General features: G+C 45.2%; 1 protein-coding gene across 3 annotated transcripts in view; it reads left to right on the top strand.

Annotated features, from left to right (window-relative positions):
* Positions 1–9,469: 9,469 nt before the first annotated feature.
* The window catches only part of OTUD3 (OTU deubiquitinase 3), a 28,747-nt gene continuing 17,274 nt past the window's right edge, over positions 9,470–20,942 (top strand). For all 3 annotated transcript variants that reach the window (XM_047726760.1, XM_047726759.1, XM_047726758.1), the window contains exons 1-2: positions 9,470–9,822; positions 17,355–17,503. In XM_047726760.1, the coding sequence (XP_047582716.1) occupies positions 9,602–9,822; positions 17,355–17,503 (370 nt within the window). In that variant the 5' untranslated portion in view covers positions 9,470–9,601. The remainder of the gene's footprint in view (positions 9,823–17,354; positions 17,504–20,942) is intronic.

The following is a 20,942-nucleotide window of genomic DNA, read 5'->3' as shown; positions in this document are numbered from 1 at the left end:
ACTCAGCTCTGTCTGATGCCAGAGGCGCTCAGCTCTGGCCACTATGTCTCATTGTCCCTGTGGTTTATGGTTATCTTTCTGTTTTATAGTTCAGTTTACAGCCAAACTTTAAACACATCAGAGTCAGGAAGATTTTAACTATCAAAGGAATTGTGTGTGTGTGTGTGTGTGTGTGTGTGTGCGTGTGTGTGTTTGGTTGCCTGTATTCTAAGACCCTGGCAGTGCCATTTTCTACCACCCATAGATTAGAACTGTCTGAAAAACTTGGAGATGAAGAGAACCAGAAAATCTGGAGACCACGCCATCGTCTTTATCTGGAAATGTGGGCTTTTGGTTGTGATGGCAGAAGGAAACTAGTCCTCTTTCAGGAGTGTGCTCAGGACCTTCTAGAAGCTTTTCCTGATGGCACTGCTCCTCCCCTGAAGTTCTGGACAAAACTAGCTAGCACCCCGTGTCTGGCACCAGGGAGATGACCTCTGAATGAAGTGTTCCATTCAGCCTTGACATCTGCCTGTCCAGATGCGAGAGCTGTCTTGTCATCAGGATGCTCTGTCTTGGGTCCCCAACAAAGGAGGCTGGATCTTCTAGGACAGGGATTCTTAACCTTTTACTTCCTGTATTTATCCATTTATTCAAAGCCCATTTGTGGGGCCTCTCCAGCCACATATAATAGAGACAGTCCCAGCATGGAGAGGCCCCCAGCCTTGTGGAGAGAGGCAGATAGTGAATCTGTATATTTAATAGCAAAAAATTGAAAATGTATGAGCAAAACTGTATGCATCAATAGGGATACATTTCCAAAAACATAATGTTTAATCAGGTATACAAGTCACAGGATGATATATCCACTTTGGTATCATTTATATAAAGTTAAAAATGCGGGTGCCTGGGTGGCTCAGTGGGTTAAGCCTCTGCCTTCGGCTCAGGTCATGATCTCAGGGTCCTGGGATCGAGTCCCACATTGGGCTCTCTGCTCAGCGGGGAGCCTGCTTCCCCCTCTCTCTCTGCCTGCCTCTCTGCCTACTTGTGATCTGTCTCTGTCAAATAAATACATAAAATCTTAAAAAAAAATAAAGTTAAAAATGCTAAGCAATCCTGCATACTGTGTGATATAAACCTAGGTCTGATGAACCCCAGGTTTATGAGAAGGGCTACCTTAAGGAGATAGGGAGGGGCGACTGCTGGGGAGGGACATCTATGGGTCTTCAGTTGTATGTGTGACATTTCATTTCTCACGGCAGCAGTATTAGGCATGCTAGTGTACACATACACATTTGTTATCATTAATATTTCTTATTTTTAAGATTTTATTTATTTATTTGAGAGGGAGAGACACAGAAAGAGAGAGAGCGTGCATACATGAGCAGGGGGAGGGAGAAGCAGGCTCTGCTGAGCAGGGAGCTCAATGTGGGACTCAATCCCAGGACCCTGGGATCATGAGCTGAGCCAAAGGCAGATGCTTAAGTGACTGAGCCACCCAGGCACCCCTATCATTAATACCTCATTTTAAAAGGCAAGTTTTATTTAATTTTTTATTTACATATAATGTATTATTTGCTTCAGGGGTACAGGTCTGTGAGTCATCAGTCTTACAGAATTCACAGCACTCCCCATAGCATGTACCCTCCCCCATGTCCATCACTCAGCCATCCTATCCCTCCCAACCCCCCTCCACTCCAGGAACCCTCAGTTTGTTTCCTAAGATTAAGAGTCTCTTATGGTTTATCTCTCTCCTGATACCATTTTGTTTCATTTTTTCCCTCCCCACCCTCCACGAACCCCCGCCTGGCCTCTCAAATTCCTCATACCAGAGACATTATATGATAATTGTCTTTCCCTCATTGACTCATTTTGCTTAGCATAATACTCTCTAACTCCATCCATGTCATTGCAAATGGCAAGATTTCGTGTTTTCTGATGGCTGCATAGTATTCCATCATATATATATATATATATATATATATATATATATATATATATATACACACCGCATCTTCTTTATCCATTCATCTGTTGATGGACATGTAGGTTCATTCCATAGTTTGGCTATTGCTGCTATAAACATTTGGGTGCATGTGCCCCTTGTATCTTTAGGGTAAATACTCAGTAGTGTGATTGCTGGGTCATAGGGTAGCTCTCTTTTCAACTTTTTAAGGAACCTCCATACTGTTTTCCAGAATGGTTGCACCAGTTTGCATCCCCACCAACAGTGAAGAGGGTTTCCCTTTCTCCGCATCCTTGCCAGCATCTGTCATTTCCTGACTTGTTAATTTTAGCCATTCTGACTGGTGTGAGGTGATATCTCATGGTGGTTTTGATTTGTATTTCCCCGATGCCGAGTGATATGGAGCACTTTTTCATGTGTCTGTTGGCCATCTGGATGTCTTCTTTGCAGAAATGTCTGTTCATGTCCTCTGCCCATTTCTTGATTGGATTATTTGTTCTTTGTTCTTTGGGTGTTGAGTTTGATAAGTTCTTTATAGATTTTGGATACTAGCCCTTTATCTGATATGTCATTTGCAAATATCTTCTCTCATTCTGCCAGTTGTCTTTGGTTTTGTTGACTGTTTCAAAAGGCAGGCTTTAAAGATATACTCACATATGTGTATATAATCTCATCTTGAGTTTTTATTTAAAAGTGCATTATGTTTGTCAGACAGAAAGGGTGGGAGGAAATATTAGGTTAAACCACGTGAAAATTGTCACTTCTGTAGGTCAGAAATGCCCAGCTATCAGCAATCTCATATGTTCAAGCCGTTAAGCACATACACAGCTACAATCACTACCTCTGATAGTGGGATTATGGATGATTTTTTCCCTCTGCTATTCTTTAATGTCAACATATTCTCCCCACGAGCATGCTGTATTTTTCATATCCGAAACATTGCCACGTGTACTGTTTGAGAGACAAGAGAGAAAGCTTTCTGCTGCCCCCTTGTGTGCCCTCTGGCACAGGACTCCTCTTCCCTTCACCGGCCGGGCTGCTGTGGCCACAGGGGACAGTCGTCCTGCAGATGCTGATGGCATAGGTAGGTTATGCAGGGTAACTTTAACAACAGACTCCGTGGGCAGTTAGGATCTATGGCACAGAGACACTGGACAAAGAAATTGTTAAGAGCTATAAATATATATCTGCCCATCAAGGACCAGCGAAGTCATCAAATGAGTTGAGCATCTAAAATCTAGCCCAGGGACAGAAACCTCCCCTCCACCCATTCCCATAACCCATGGCCTTCTCCCCCCATCAAGGGCCATGGATAAAATGGAGAAGTCGAGCAAGGGTCACACAAAACCAAAAACTGATGTTTTTCATTCCCCATGAGAGCTGTGAGTATTCTATTTAGTTGCTAGAAAAAAGAATGCTGGATAATATTAACTACTCCTTTTACATAGATAAATAATTTAGTATATATATTTCAGTATATTGTAGTATATAGCATAGAATCATTTAAGGGAAAGTGCAGAGATTGGGCAGTGAGGAGGTAGGACAAAAGAGAGGTAAGGGAGAGAGAGGGAAGGAAACCAGTATTTACGGACTTAGGTCACTACCCTGTCAGAGTCATGATCTTGATGTCTCAGAACAACTCTGAGAGGAAGCCGTGGCTGCCCTCTCTTTCCAGGTGAGGAAACTGGAGCTTGGAAAGATAACACTGCTGTTCGCATGGGTTTCAGCAGCAGAAATGGAATTTGGGTTTATTTCAATCTGACCACTCCCAAATTCTTTCCCTTTTGGTCTACCATATGCTAAGTGGGTGAGGCAAAGGGGTGCTGGAAGTCCTGAGAAAGAGGATAAGGTCCGGGAGGGGGAGCAGGGCCGACAGAAGGAGGCACCGGAACGACCAACACTGAGAGCAGGAGCTACAAATGGAAAAACAGACAAAGGAGTGACAAATCTCCCCCCCAAGCCCCCCACGCACTGTTTGCGTGCACATACACACACGCTCACACACACACACATACACAACAACATAAAATAAAAGATGCAGAAATGAAGAATGACTGAGAGAAAAGAAGTTTGAAGAATAGATTTTGTTAGTCCAGTAAAAATAATGTAATGTAATTATATGTATCATACACAATTACACTGCCTTTATTTAAAAAAAAAAAAACTTACAAAGATAAGGTCTCTTTCACTCTTCCCTCCGCCCTTACTCTTAACAGGCTGGCATTTATCTTTCCAGACCATTTTTTTCCATATGTTTCTGTCCATATATAGACCTGCAGAAAACATAACTCTTCTGTTTTGTTTTATGATACTTTCGTGTTTTAGGTAAAGTCTACTTGGAATGCGTTGTTCTGCCTTGTGGTTTTTCATTCGACCACAGGTCCAGGAGAGCTGTGCATGTGAATTCTAGACCACCCTCATTTCCCTCCCCCTCATCCTGTTAAAGTGTTGTAAAGCATTTAATAAATGGCTGCTTTGTAATTTAAGAAGCCATTTTCCTATGGATGGATATTCACATTGTTTCTAATTATTGGCTTTTACGTACCATGGTGCCTTAAAGCCATGTGGGTATAACTCCCGGTCCATGGCCCAAGACTTGTTTTAGAATGGGTAATGAGATGTGGCCTCTCTGGGTCATCAGACATTTAAAATGCTACCAGGGACTGCCCCATTGTCCTTCAAAGGGTCCAGACTAGTTTACCTCCAAAATGCAGTGCATGAGAGTTCACATATCCTCTATGGTGGGTTCTGACAAGTCCTAGAGTTGCATTTCTTCACTAAAATTCTGCTAATCACACTTAAAAAAACAACAACTAATTTGCAAGTAGTTCCCGCCCCCCATCAAGACGGTTTGCTTTCCACAATTTCAATTACCTGCGATCAAACCCAGTCTAGAAGCAGATGATCTCCCTGGTAATGTTAACGGATTGTCAGAAGTTCAATAGTAGCCTAAGGCTACATCATACGCCTGGTCATTCACCTTCACCTCACCACGTCTCATCACACAGGCATCTTATCATCTCACATCATCACAAGAAAGGTGAATACAAGATATTTTGAGAAAGAGAGAGAAGCCACATTCACATAACTTTTTAAAAAAAGATTTTATTTATTTGCGAGAGAGAAAGAGCACAAGAGCAGCAAGAGGGAGAGGGAGAAGCAGACTCCCAGCTGAGCAGGGGGCCCAATGCGGGGCTCAATCCCAGGACCCTGAGATCATAACCTCAGCCGAAGGTAGACACTTAACTGACTGAGCCACCCAGGTGCCCCTCTCATAACTTTTATTACAGTATTTTGTTGTAATTGTTCTATGGCATTAAACATTATTATTGCTAATCTCTTTCTGTGCCTAATTTATAAATTAAACTTTACCATACGTTTGTGTGTATAGGGACAAACATAGTATACACAGCGCTCGGTACTTTCTGAGGTTTCAGGCACTTGCTGGGGGGGGTCTTAGAATGTGTCCCCTGCACATAAGGGGAGACTCCTGTACTACATGCCACCCAGTGAGGTTTATGAGTCTTTGAATTAACTCCGATGAAGCTTGTAGAGCATTCATTCAGCATACAAGTCCTCCTTCCCTTCGGCCTTTTGATAGAACATATAAGCATTATTCCTTCCCACTCAAAAGGAGATGTCGTCTAACACAGCTCTTTGCTGAGGGACAAGCAACTAGCTCCTTCAAAAGCCTAGACATTGGGTGCCTGGGTAGCTTAGTGGGTTAAGCCTCTGCCTTCTGCTAAGGCTATGATGCCAGGGTCCTGGGGTCGAACCCCAAGTTGGGCTCTCTGTTCAACAGGGAGCCTGCTTCCTCCTCTTTCTCTCTGCCTACTTGTGATCTCTCTCTGTCAAATAAATAAATAAAATCTTTAAAAAAAGAGGTAAAAAGATATTCTAGGCATGGGCCAAAAGGCCGTGGGCCTCTGGAAGAAAAGAATTTTATGAGAAGGACAAGTGTTTGCATTTCTGTCACTATTTGCACATATTCTGGCTTTCCATATGTTTTGTGAAGACAGGCCTTCCTCTTCTGGTTTCTGAAGTTTGCAATGCCAGACTTTGCCTTGCCCGCATGAGCTTTCCACCACAGAGAAAAGTTTCAAGCAACTCTGTTAAGCTAGTGAGCCTGGGGCTTTATGTTTCTATTAATGTCTACAACTCTCCCTCCCGTTTCTACAACAGCATGGCCATTTGACAGAATAGTAAACTGAGGTTCAGAAGTTAAATCACTCACCTAAGGTGAACCCAGGATGGAGATCTAGGTCTATCAGGCTCTAAACCGTTATGATCTGCTTTAACACAGAAAAACTTTAAAATTATTTATTTATTTATTTGACAGACAGAGATCACAAGCAAGCAAAGAGGCAGGCTGGGTTGGGGAGGGGGAGCAGGCTCCCTGCAGAGCAGAGAGCCTGATGCAGGGCTCCATCCCAGGACCCTGGGATCATGACCTGAGCCGAAGGCAGAGCTTTTAACCCACTGAGCCACCAGGCGCCCCAACAGAAAAACTTAAATAGAAAATCAGACAACAGTGATATGTGATAACAGAGGTGGTAGAAAGACTGTATTAACAATGAATGTGGGGGAAAGAGAGCTAATAATGAAATAATTTATGTGTTATATAGAGTTTTGTGCAGTTTGTGAAAAGTTATGTGTGTCGTATAATACAGTGGTTAAGAGTATAATATAGTCCTGGGATACCTGGCTGGCCCAGTCAGTAGAGTGTGGGACTCTTGATGTTGGGGTCGTGAGTTCAAGCCCCATGGTAGGTGTGAGGCCTACTTAAAAAAAAAAAAAAAAAAAGGTATATCGTCTGGAGTGAAATGGTCTGGCTTTGTGACTTTGGGCAAGTTACTTAACCCCTCTGTGCCTCAGACAGTACCTATTTCATTGAGTTGTTGAAATGACTAAAGAAGACAGTATTTGTAAAGCAATGAGAGCAGTGCCAGGCACACGGTAACCCCACAGAAGTCTGTCATTACTGTCCTTACTGTTGTATTTGGTCCTTGCGGTTATTGCTGCTATTTTACAGAGGAGCAAAAGGAACTTGGGAGGTGGAGTAACCAACCCAAGCTTGTGGCATCTGTTGGTGATAGACCCAGCCCTGAACCTGGGTCTCTGCCTTCCTGTCCAGGGGTTTGCACTCCCAGCACTTCCTGTCCCCTCCCCCCACCTTACTAAACACAGCAGAGGGGTCATCTAAGACCTTGGAATGTCTGTGCAAGAAAAGGTGGGTCCAGGCACAATTCACACTCTTTCTTCCTGAGAACAAAAGAAGGATCTGTAGTGGAAGAATTTCAGGAACTTCAGTGAAGCCTGTGAAACATTCCAAGACAAGTCAGTCCAGTTCCCTTCTAGGTGCTTTTACTAGCATGTGAATCTATCTTTCCAATCGCCCTCACTTCGCCTCTGTCCTAGACCCAGCGTCATGTCCTTGACCCAGAATCCCATCACTGTCATCCATCTTTGGAGCCTCCCATGTGACATCCCCCCCTACTCATTCGCCTCATCAAAGCCGAAGACGTATTTCTAGACATACACCTGATCATGTCTGTCCCCAAGATGGCCCTGCCAGGGCTCTAAGGACTTGGGCTGAGTCCCTTCGTATGCTCTATGGAGATTGCGCTGGAGTTGGGCTTTCCTTCCGCTTCCTGCTCAAGCCCTCGTAATTCTGTCAGATGGTACTTCCTTCAGTTCTCAAAACTGAGCACACTGTCCCCTCCCTCTGAACTCTTTCATTCTGCCCATGTCCTTCTCACCCTTTCAGCTTCAGCCTGGCACTCAGTTCTTCCGGGAACCCTTTTTGTATCTTTCACTCCACTTTTTCCCCCCAAGGCATCTATACCTCTGCCTTGATAGCATTTCTTATGCAGTATTATAATTTGCTGTCTCCTTGTCTATATGTCCCACTGGAACCTGGGCTTCCTGAGGGCAATCCCCCTATCTCTTTGGTTCGGAGTTACGCTGGGCATCCAGCACAGGGCCTGAGATGAGAGTTACTGGTGGGAGATAAATACGGATGCTGGTTGAAACTGAGTGTGCAGATGCTGCTTTTGGCCATGACCCAAGAGGACCTTGTAAGTAGAGTGAGAAGATAATTACTATGGGCGGAAACATTAGGAACATTCCTAGGGATGGTGAGATTAGTTTAGAGGGCCATAAAGAGAAGGCAGTAGCATGACTATGGGAAGGGAAGGAATTAAGAAAAGGGGCTGAGACGAGGGAGGAGAGGGTGTTAAGGTAACCAAACGGGGAGGCTATTAGACCAAGGTGGCTGTAATGCCTTGTAACTACAGAAGCAAACAAAAACTTAAGCCAGACTCAATGCACTCAAATCCCAGAAAATGAAACTTAAGAACCAAGCACAGTCAAGTAGGTTTTCCCAAATAAGTCAACGGCTCATGCTACAACCATCAAATAATTTCCTGGCTTAGCTTCCTGTCTTCTCTATAAAATCTCTATAAAATCCTCTCCCCTAGCTGCTGTTGGAGGACCGTCCCCAGCCACCTTTGGTTTGGCACAGCTCCGTTCCCATGATGTATGCCCAAGATAAACCCTCGAAAATGTTGGTGTGCCTCGGTCTGCCTTTTAACAACGGGATTATTGCAGGAGACAGGGGGTTACTTGTCAGTGGGGTTAGGTTCCAGAGTAGGTGGGTGTGAGTTAGAGTAATCAACGATCCTGGTTTATCGAGGACTGTCTCGGTTTTAAAACCACAAGCCCTGCGTCCCAGGAAACCCAGAATTAGAGGCAAACCTAGGTGTGTCACCCTAGATTGGAATCCAGATTCCCGGAGTTTTCAGAAGTTTTGGACAAGGGCAACCTCTCCCTTTATGAGGATGGTGGAGAGGGAAGGATTAAAGAAACAAAGCCTATGGGCTTTGGAACCAGGGCAAAGCTCTGCTTCTTTGCTGTGGTATCTTCTGGAAATTCCTTAACCTCTCAGATCCCATTTCCCGTAATATGGGGATAATTAAACACGACTGAACCATGTGAACGGGCCTATCCCAAATGTAGGCTCAGAAGTAGAGTTAAAAGTTTTTAGTTTCCAGGACGCCTGGGTGGCTCAGTTGGTTGGGCAGCTGCCTTCGGCTCAGGTCATGATCCCAGTGTCCTCGGATCGAGTCCCACGTCGGGCTTCTTGCTCCGCAGGGAGCCTGCTTCTCCCTCTGATTCTGCCTGCCACTCTGTCTGCCTGTGCTCGCTCTCTCTCTCTCTCTGACAAATAAATAAATAAAATCTTAAAAAAAAAAGTTTTTAGTTTCCTTTCTTTCCTTACTTTGGTCGCTGATCTGGTCTCCGACCTTTCAATCCTTCTCCTTCTCCCCTTGACCTTCCCCTGCCTCGTTCTCAGCAGCCACCTGCTCCTCACTCGGAGCACCACCCACCGCGGGGGGGAAGAGCCGAGCCAACAAAGCTCTGTGCCCCTCTGCCTCTCTCAGGCGAGCTCTCTATGGTGCCTGCCCACAGAGCCGCGCGGAGGGGGCGGGGTACGTCACGTGACCCGGGAAAGCCCGGCTCCCGCGCAGGCGCGGTGGCCGCGTCGCCGTCGCCGGGCTCCGTCGCCCGCGCCGCTTCGCTTTCTTGGCACCTGAGACAGCCGCTGGGCGGTCCTGCGGCTTTTCGTCTTGCAGCTGCGGGCCGCGCGTCGCGGCCATGTCCCGAAAGCAAGCGGCCAAGGGCCGGCCGGGAAGCGGCAGCCGGAAAGCCGAGGCCGAGCGCAAGCGCGACGAGCGGGCGGCGCGCCGGGCTCTGGCCAAAGAGCGGCGGAACCGGCCGGAGTCCGGCGGCGGCGGCGGCTGCGAGGAGGAGTTCGTCAGCTTCGCCAACCAGCTGCAGGCCCTGGGGCTGAAGCTGCGGGAGGTGCCGGGGGACGGGTGAGGCGGACCCGGGAGCGCGGGAGGCGGTGCCGGGGGACGCGCGGGGCATGGCGACCGTCGCCCGCTCTCGTCCGCTCATTCATTCAGGAGGCGCCGAGCGCCACCCTTTCCCAGTGAGGGAGGGGGGTGGGGGTGGATCCCTCCCCTCGGGACGCTCGAGTAGTCTCAAATTGACCTCATGGTGGCAGAGGCCTCGAGGAAACTGTGAAGTGGTCCCAAGAGACAGCAGTGGAGCAAGTCTCCTTTAGATAGGTGCCCAGGAAGGCCTCTCTGAAAGGTGATATTTAAGCTGAGACCTGGAGGAATGAGTTGGAGCTGGTCCCTCGGAGAGCAGGACAGAACGTAGGGCAGTCAGAACGATGCTGAGACCGGGAGAAAGGGGCGACGCTCCACTTGGTGTAACACTCTGTCCTTCTCGAGTTCTTACTGTTGGCTGCTGCCCTCCTTTTACACTTAGGAAGTTAGGTCTTTGAGGGCCTGTTGTTCACTGAACTGAAGGTAACTTCTCTAGTTCTGACTTCTGTGCGCCCGAGTTTCTCCTCTGATGCTTAACTCCAGCTTGCTTGGGGCTTAGACTGGAATCTAGGGCAAGCTTTTTTAGGGAACACGAGCTAAATAAGTGGGATGGGAGGGAGAAAATGGGGAAAGGGAAGGGGATATGGATCCAGAAGCATGGATGACAGCAGGAAAAAGAAGAGGGGGGGGGAGAACAGTTAGCACCCTCATTGCAGGGGTAGGTCAGAGGGAGTCTGGTTGCCAGGGTGTGTCACTCTGGAAGAGACAATATTAATAATAGCCTGGCTGCTGCTGTTCTTCCCTTCATTTAAAGGATCAGAAAGGGCAGAGGGAGGAATAAGATGAGGTTCAAGACCATATAGAATTGCCTTACTTACTAAGCATGGAAAAGAGGGAAGAAAGTGTCTTTTTTTTTTTTTATTTCACATCACACTGTACTTTATTGATCAAGACAGTGTATGAACTGGCACTAATTGATATTTCCCATCTTTTCCTGCATATGTTCGGTGCTTAGACACTTGGCTTTAGAGTTTGGTTGCGTTTTACTCACCATCATCTAGCATAGTGCCTAGTCCATAGAGGGCATGCAGTGCATTTTTGTTGTATGAATGAATGATAAAAATGTCACAGAGGCCAACTACACCCTCAGGAGGGGCTCACAAAGGGACGTTTTCTTAGTGGAGTCACTGCCATTAAAGACTTGCTTTGCTGTGTCTTGCTTTTAGCCTAGTACTTTGATTTCATCAAATATAGTTTATGAACTATTCTGGGCCTTACTTCCCCTAATCAAACTTACAAGCACGAGACACTGCTGTATAAACTAAAATACTTTACAGTTGAATATTTTACACTGGGATTGAGGGAGGCTCTTCCTTGCAAATGATTGGAGTGCTTGTGTCTTTTATACTGGACATGGTATTCTCAATGTCAGGATGCCGGGGAAACTGAAGTACTCAACAGAAGGTTGCTTCTGAGCAGGAATTGCAGCACAGGGAACTGTAAAATCCTGAGGGAGCTCTCACAATGCGATGGAAAACTTTGGGGGTACTACCTCTCCTCTGCTCTGCCCCCAAGAGAACATAATTTAGTTAATTCAGCAAACGTTGGTTGAGCCAAGATTTGGGAACCCATTGATGACTAAGATACTTAAGGAGTTCACAGCCTAGTAAGAGATAAATGAGAAAGGGAGCTCAAACATTTTGACCTAGGGACTCCTTTACACTCCTGAAAATTACTGAGAACTCCAAAGAGCTTTTGTTTATGTGGGTTAAAGCTATCAATATTTACTGTATTTGAAAGGAAAGCAAAAATTAGAAATACAAGACTACACAAACACCCATTCCATTAACTGTCAGAATGATAACCTATGTATCACGTAAGCTCTGGAAATCTCCACTGTATACTTGTGGGAGAGTAAGAGTGCAAAAGATAAGTAACATCTTAGTTTTGAACTCAGGAATACCCCGAAAGGGTCTCAGAGCTACCTTCCCCTCTCCCAAACTGGGCCCCACTTTGAGAATGGATGATATAAATAATTACAGTTTGGTATATTTTTAACAGTGGCCGATTATAGTACTATTGAGAAGTGGCCAGCACTTCCTGAAGCGATCAGGGAGGCCTTCTCATTGATTCGTCCAATATTCAGTGAGCTTACACCATACCAGCTGCCTCTCAGAGGAGGTCATACTCAGACTGGGTCATCCCCATACCAATGGGAATATGCCAAGAGAACATTCCAGGCTGAGGAGTAATATAATACATGTAAAGGCACAGGAGCGCATTATTTTTTAGAGAGACAGGAGTTGCTTCGGATGCAGGAGTATCAGGGTAGAAGGGTAGAACACTGGCAGGGAGGCTGCGGAGGCCAGAGGAATGTTCATGACTCTCCCTTCCGGGGTCTCTGTTCTTGAGACAATGTTAGCTAAAATGATAATTCCTTCTGTGTGTTCCATGAGGCTCACCCCTCTCTGTTCACACATTCTTCCCATGGGGACCATGAGATGGGCTGTGGTTCAGCCTTCTAGTGTTGTGGTGCTTTTGGATATAACGACAACAGGCTTTATCACTGTGCAGTGAATGGGGTTCCCTGTGTATGTGATGGCTTAGTAGGTATCGTCAGATTCTTTATTAATATTTATTGAGTACTCTTGGTGAAATATAATGAAGTTATGATAACAGAAGTTGACAGCCTCCACTCTTTGGTCTTTCCATTCTGGTCTGATTACCATATTGAGTAGCCTGACCTAGCATCTCACTGTGGAGGCATATTCACCGTAGGCGGTATGGTACTTAGAGCATCCTGGCACCTCTGGGCACCTGCTGTCCTCTAATGTAGCCTTTACGTGAGATGAGTCAGTTTAGCCTACATTAATCTCGGAGCTACTTACGGGGTTTTGTCATGCATCATGGGCCGCCTTTGTATTTGTCCTGTTGTCTGGAGGGAGGGCCAACATAAATTAGATTCAGTTTCAAAACAAAGAAATATTTTAACCTTGGTGTTGTCCTTAAAAACATGATTGGCATAGTGTGAAAAGAATGTCTGATTGGATTAGGCAGTACAATATTAGCATCTCTGAACAGTGTCTAGTTGCATCTTACTAAATGTTGGCCTCAACTACATACTGATTAGTAGTGTTCTACAATGAAAACGTTAAAGAATCACTAATTTTAACCATTTATCTCTCCTAAGCAAGTTATTTTTTAATTTTTGTTTTGCTTTTGGAATCTTAGGATTCTAATGATGGAAGGGTACTGCCACATCACCTTGTCACCGGCATCCCGTGGACAGCTGCTCTGCTTCTAGCTCACTGGTTTTCAACCTTGCTGGCACACTTAGGGAACTTTGGAAAAAATACAGTGTTTGGGCCTCTTCTAGATCAACTATACCAGAATCTCAGGCAGTGGAACCTGGTTATTGATAACCTTTAAAATGTCCACAGGTGATTCTAATATGCAGCCGTAATTGCAAACCATGGAGCTGGAGTCTAGATTTTAGGCTAGTGTTTCTCAAACTTTTGAATGCAACACAACCATTTCGAGGAGCTAGGTTCTTGGATTTAAACCCAGAATGTTTGAGTCAGTAGGCCTGGGGTGAAGCCTGAGAATTTTCATTTCAAATAAGTTTTCAAGTAGTTAGGGATCATACTTGGAGAATCAGTGATCTAGACCAGTGCTGGTCCAATAGAAATAAAACAGGATCCAATATGTAATCTAAAATTTTTCCATTAGCTACATTAAAAAAAATAAAAAGAAACAGGTGAAACTAATTTTAATATATGTCACAATATTGGTATGTTAAAATATTATTGTTTTGACAGAGTCAATATAAACATTTTTAATGAGATATTTTATGTCTTAAAATACTATTCAAAATCCAGTATCTTATCCTTACAACACGCCTCAGTTTCGATTAACTACGTTTCACGTGCTCAGTAATCACACGTAGCTGTTGGCTGCCCTTGTGTAGAGCACATATGTAGACACCGAGGATTGCCAGTAGACGGAAATTTACGAGATCCTTAGTTTATGACTTGTTTCCATAGAGTTAAAATTTCCTTTCATTTGCCCGAATCTGTGTCTCTGGAGTTCCCGTGTTTTAGTTTTAATGTACAAATAACAGCGCGCCTCTCACCATGACACATAGTTGGAGGTAGATCTTGTGTCCTGCCGAGCCCGCTTTAGGCTAAGCTGTAGTTCATGTTCTTCATCTCCTGTGGTTTAAAGCCACTTCCCATCGGAACATATCTCTCTGAAACTGTGGTAACTAGAATCGCATCTAGTACTCTAGCGGTGGTCTGAGCTCCAAGAGGACAAGCCCTGTCCCTCCCCTGCCCCCACCCTGCCCTTCCTGCACATTTACTGCTATGGTGGCAGCCTCGAAGGCCATTAGTCCTTTCGGCGGCTGTTACAGTATTGTCTCCTGCTGAACTCTCACCGGGCACCCAGAACTCTTACACTCCACTTACGTAATTGCTCTTTTTTGTGAACTCAAGTGCAAGACCTTACATAGAACCTGATAGTGCAGTGGTTCTCACTGGGAGATGAGTGATGCTCCCCCAGGGAACGTTTGGTGATGTCTGGAGACAGTTTGGGTTGCCCCAGCTGACGGGGAGGCAGTGGAGGTGCCGCTGGCATCTAGGGGGTTGAGGCCCAGGGTGCTTGTCAACATGCTGAGGTGCAGTGCGCAGCCGCCACAACAGAGCTGTCCCCAGAGGGCCGTAGTGCAGTGCGCAGCCCCCACAACAGAGCTGTCCCCAGAGGGCCATAGTGTGGAGAAGCCCCTGCCCTAGTGTATGGGGCTCAGGTGTGGGCTCAGGTGTGGGCTCGGCAAACGGGATCTCCTAGGGGGCCTTTGGGCACTGGTCGAATTGTGCTCTTGCTGGACTCCCCGAGGCCGCCCACTATGCTAAGCATGTGGTGTTTGTTCAGTTTTCCTGTATCACTCTCTTGTAACGCTGTCAGAAAAGAAAGTGATTTGTCGATCTTAATTTCTCATTTTCATTACTTATTTTTAGTGAGCTCAAGGAGAGTTTGGTAAATAGAGACACATATCTTAAAATACTTTTAGCAGTTACTTCTAATTCCACTGTGTAGGGATAACTACAGGTAACCTTTTGGTGCCTGGGTTTGAATCCTGGGGCCACCATCTACTGGTTGTGTGACCGTGGCTAAGTTACCCGAGGGAGATAGTACCTGTCCCAGAGGGTTGTGAGGACTAAACACATCTAGTACACATTAAGTGTTCAGAACAGTCTGTGGCAAATCGTAAGAGCCACGTAAGCGATGGTTTCAGCGTTTGCATACATTTGTGTGTGTTTTCTGTGTGTATATATAGTGTGCAGATGGACATGGTCAAGCTCACGCAGCGTATGTAGTTTTATCCCTGTTTTTTGGCTTGTATGGAGAACATTTGCCCATGTTACTGAAAGTTCTTAGAAAGCATGTTACTTTCTGCTGAATACCATGAATTTAATGTAAAATAACTAAATACATAATTTTGTGCTAAATCACACCTCTTTTTTTTTTTTTAAGATTTTATTTATTTATTAGGGTGCCTGGGTGGCTCAGTGGGTTAAGCCTCTGCCTTTGGCTTGGGTCATGATCTCAGGGTCCTGGGATCGAGCCCCACATTGGGCTCTGCTCAGCAGGGAGCCTGCTTCCCCGCCCCCCACCACCCCCCACCTCTCTCTGCCTGCCTCTGCCTGCTTATGATCTCTGTCTGTCAAATAAATAAAATCTTTAAAAAAATTTATTCATTCATTCATTTATTTATTTAATTTAGAGGGAGAGTGAGAGAGCACATGTGCCGACAAGCAGACTCTGTGCTGAGCACAGAGCCCAACGCGGGGCTTGATCCTATGACCCTGAGATCATGACCTCAGCCAACATCAAGAGTATGAGCCATCCAGGCACCCCCCAAAAGTAGACTGACTCGTGGTGGCAGGTACTAAGGGTTTAAAGAAGTTTGAGAGAAAAGCTTAAAGTTGAGAACATCTTATCCATTAGGTTATTTTTTTTTCCCGTCGGTGAAAAAAGATGGCTGTTGTATTTTAGTAAAAGACACCTCCGTGTAGTATACACAAATGCTATATTCCAGTTGGTCCTAGAATCTTATCCCAAATTGATGCATAATTTTTTGGTTTCTAGTTTATAGTTTATAGAACCTGCATTCTTTAAATTTTCTCCTCTGCCTTCACAAATAAATAAATAAAGTATATGTCTTTATATGCTTGAAGAGATTCCTGCCTTCTCCATAACTTTCTGTTGAAAACTCACTTTTCTGAGAATCAAAAAACCTCTTTCTCTTGCACATTTAGGTCTGAAGTTATGGAAGTAATGATTTATATTTTGCGATGAGTTTACTCTTCACTTGGAAGAGCGGACAGTTTGGTGTGAAACTGGGCAACTGTTGGGCTTCCCAATGGCTTATTGCCTTAGTTTTAAGGATACTAGTTGGTGTTTGTCTTGTTTTGGTTTCCGTGTGTCTGGGCTCTGTATTTGTGATACAATTTGAAATTTTATTTTTATTTTTTTTTTTATTTTTATTTTTTTTTTTAAAGATTTTATTTATTTATTTGACAGAAAGAGATCACAAGTAGGCAGAGAGGCAGGCAGAGAGAGGGGAGGAAGCAGGCTCCCTGCTGAGCAGAGAGCCCGATGCGGGGCTCGATCCCAGGACCCTGAGATCATGACCTGAGCCGAAGGCAGCGGCTTAACCCACTGAGCCACCCAGGTGCCCCACAATTTGAAATTTTAGAAGCCTTTGAGGAGTTTCCAAGTAAAGATAGCTCTTAAAGTTTATTATCAGCATTTTAATTTGAGAAACAAAAAATGGCGTTTAAAGTTTCCATCTGGCAGGAGTAATAGTGGCTTTGTGGCTCCCTAGGTGGGAGGAGAGGAGTCAAGGAGGGAGAGTGTCATTGCATAGTACAGCTTTGTGTTGTCCACGGGCTTTCCTTCTCCTGGTCTTCTCCACTATGTTTATAGGACCCAAACAGAATGTAGAGTTCAATTGCTTGTATTAAGAGCTTGACAAATTGCTGTCTTTTGGCTACTCTTTGTTAGATGAATGATGGTAGCTGGGCAGCTGCAGCGGAGCTCGTTTCAGAAAAGAGGCGGTAGATAGGATTTATTACTTGGGAAGGGCCTCTGGGAATCATAGTCCTTAGATGTGAAATGGCCTGTAATGTCTGGACCCTGTCTTCAGGCGGTTACTGTATCACCACCTTCATGTATTGAAGCAGCTGAGACTGGGGAAGTTCATCGTCTTTCCTGAGTCAGCTAGCTGCTAAGTGGGGAATGAGGTCCAGTTTGTAGCCTCTCAAGAAGGTATGTGGTTGAATGCCTGCCCTAGTGCTCTCCCCACAGTATTTGGGAAGAATCCTGGACTGTCAGAATTGAGGCTTTATCTCTAGGGGAATGATTCCCATCAGTGGCCTAGTGCAAAGCGTCGTCGTTTCAGATGAATTAAGTTCATTTTTAAAAGGTCTTGACCAACATTTTTGTTTTGATAGCAATTGCCTGTTCAGAGCACTTGGTGATCAGTTGGAGGGACACTCACGAAATCATCTCAAGCACCGACAAGAGACAGTGGATTACATGATAAAGCAGCGGGAAGATTTTGAACCCTTTGTAGAAGATGACATTCCTTTTGAGAAACATGGTAGGTTCACCGTGGGACACTGGATCCTCCAGGAGTAATGCATTGGGTAATTAAATCCATCAGCATTCCCCACCCTCTCAGTCAGGGGTTTCAGTTCATAAATGATGGCATTCATTTATTCAACAAATATTTGTCTGCTCTGTAATAGGCAGCATGCTGGGCAGTTGGGAATCAATAGGTTAAGGTATCTGTACCCTTAATAAAAGTGATGCTGTTAATTAACCTGAAAAGCTATTTAGAACTTCTTATTCAGTGGGGGGGGGGTCAAAGAAGCCTATAAAATGTATACAGACTGATCTTCATTTTGAAAGGTACATAAACACACGCACACACACACACACACACACGCCAGGCAAAGTGGCTAAGTCCTAACATTTTATGGTTGGTAATTCTTGGCTCTGCTTATTTTTCAGAAACCACTTACTTTCAACAACTTCAAGATATAATAACACCAATTTATAGGGTTTTTGATAAGGATTAAATTAGATAATATAATTAGAATAAGTTCTTAATAAATGCCAGCTGTCTAGGGGTGGCGGGACTATGACAACTTTAAATGTTCTTCTGCATATTTTTCTGATTTTCAAAATGACCATGTATTGCTTTTTTTTTTTTTAAGATTTTATTTATTTATTTAACAGAGAGATCACAAGTAGGCAGAGAGGCAGGCAGAGAGAGAGAGAGAGAGGAAAGCAGGCTCCCTGCTGAGCAGAGAGCTGGATGCGGGGCTTGATCCCAGGACCGTGGGATCATGACCTGAGCTGAAGGCAGTGGCTCAACCCACTGAGCCACCCAGGCGCCTGCGTATTGTTTTTGTAATCAGAAAAAGCAGTAGTCATTTTAATTTCTCACCAGAAACCCAAACACAACCACTTTTCTTTGAGTCAAGTCAATGATTTAAATTAGCTCAGATCTAGTAAGAAAGTACATATGAGCTTCCCCCGCCTTTTATTTAAAAGATTTTTACTTATTTATTTTAGGGAGAGAGAGAGAGAAAAAAAAAGTGTGCACAGGGGAGGAGCAGAGGGAGAGGGAGAAGCAGAGTCCCTGGGGAGCGCAGAACCTGACATGGGGCTTGATCCCAGGACCCCAAGATCATGACCTGAGCTGAAATCAGGAGTCTGATGCTTACCTGACTGAGCCACCCAGGAGCCCTAGTACATTTGAGCTTTTAAACTTTAAGGTTCGGGGTACCTGGATGGCTCTGTCGTTTAAGCATCTTCCTTCAGCTCAGGTTATGGTCTCAGGGTCATGAGATAGTGCCCTGCCCCGCATTAGGCTCCCCGCTCAGTGGGGTGTCTGCTTCTCCCTCTGTCTCTCCCCCATTTGTGCTCGCTCTCTCCCTCTCAAGTAAATAAATAAAATCTCAAAAAAACAAAAAAACAACTTTAAGGATCTACTAAACAAGGTGTTGATATATTTGTATTTTACAACTAACATTATCATCACAGGGCGCACATAATACCCTTACTAAGAAAGAGACAGGATCGTTCTGTGTTTTAGAGAACTAATTGTGGATGCCATGTCAGGAATGGATGGAGAAAGAGGATGAGTTAGAAGCCTGTCCACATTGGCCAGATGAAACGTTAAGAGAGTCTCCACCAGCTACGTGGGGTAATCAGTAGAGTTCAAGCTAGGACACAGTTTGGTATCGTAATTGACAGGCCTCATTGGAGGAGGGGAGGAGGAGGAGACAAAGGTGATTTGGAACGTTCTGGAGAATGGCTGGGTAGTTGTATCCTTATATCCTCCATCGAGAGAGAGGGCAGCAGGAGGAAGACCTTTGGCAGGGAAACTATCCATGACCCCAAAGCCTTTTTCATTCCTACCTAGGAAAGGACTCATTCATTAGGCACCAGCAGCAAAGGGGCCCAGCAGCAAACCACCCCTCTCCATGAGTAGTTTTTGTCATTCACTGAGTTCTGATGGTTCCTCTCTCTGGCTCAATTTCTGTCTGGCAGATGCCAGGTTACCAGATGGTCAGCTGTTGACAAGTGTGGGTCTACAGGGCAAGTTTTGCAGTTTAGTGCTATATAAAATGAATGGTGTCATTCGTCCAAGTAAAATATCATTTTGGATGGAGAAAGTTTTCACTTTGACTGGAGAATCCCCTGTGGATATCTGCAGTGGAGTCACGTGGTAGATTTGGGGTGCGGCAGGACAGGGGACTCCAGCCTGCAGCCACCAGCATGATGTGATGGTCCCTGTCGATGTGCAGTGGGAGGCTGTGTTGTTGAAATGTCACTGGGTTTGCCTGATGGCTGGTTGGTGCTCTGTAAGAATTTGAGCATCAGAGGTGTGAGAGGTGGCTCTGGCTGCCATAGCGGAATGAAAGGACCCGAGAAGTCTACACATTCCATTTGCGGGTCACCAGAAGCCTGGACTTACTCTGTGTATCACTCTTCTGGTTAATGTGGTTTTAACGCCTGCCTGCCTTTTTACACCGTGAGATTCTTGGGACAAGGACTGTGGTTGTTCCGCAAAGTGGCACTGCCTGGCACGTGGTAGGCACTCGGAAGACGTTTGTTAAGTGAATAAATAAACGGCTCACTTAATTCTTTAGGGCCTGGTTACCCTGGTGGATGGCTGTGTTGTTTAGGATTGTTCTTTCCTTTAGACTCTGGCTCTCCAACTGTACAGAGACCTGAGTATGCTCAGTGCCTTCTCCCCCTCTCTTATGCCCAGTCATTTATGAAGGCTTGTCACTTCTACCTCCACGTCTTTTTCTTTCACCGCTTCTCCCTCATAAAATCAAGTCTCGGGGGACGTTTGCTTAGACTTCTTCAGTACTTTTTGGACTGATTCCATTGCCTCTTGACCCCTTGAGTTTGTCTTCCACATTGTGGCCAGAGTAGTGAGCTAAATGCACATATATCTAAGACCTCTTTTCCCATCAAAAACCTGTTGGCCACTCCCCACGGACCTGAGGATAAAGTCTGAACTCTTCAGCTCTTGTTAGTTCTCTATCCTCGTCTCTTGCTGTTTCCCACTCTGTCTTCTGCTCCCCGACCCCCGGCTCTCGGCAGTCCCAAGTTCGCGCCATACTGTATAGCGCACAAGCTCATCCTCTCTCTCTCGCCTCTGCTTGGAACGTCATCCATTCCTCTTCTGTCTCCTGCTCGCCCTTTAGGAGTCAGTGTAGTTGTCTGCTGAGAAGCTTGTCTGATACGCCTTACCTCCCACTCCCACTGCCAGACTGGGTTGTGGTCCTGACCTGGAGTCAGCCAGACGGCAGGGTTTGGGGGCACAGTCTCTCATAAGACTTTGCTCTCTTCTTTCTTTCTTTTTTTTTTTTTTATTTTTAAAAATGTATTAGAGAGAGAGAGAGAGAGACAGTGAGAGCAGGAACACAAGCAGGGGGAGTGGGAGGAGCAGGAAGCCCAATGTGGGGCTCAATCCCAGGACCCTGGGATCATGACCTGAACCGAAGGCAGACGCT

This window comes from Lutra lutra, chromosome 4, assembly GCF_902655055.1.
Source record: "Lutra lutra chromosome 4, mLutLut1.2, whole genome shotgun sequence".
Lineage (NCBI taxonomy): Eukaryota > Metazoa > Chordata > Mammalia > Carnivora > Mustelidae > Lutra > Lutra lutra.
This window is presented reverse-complemented; position numbering and strand designations above follow the sequence as displayed.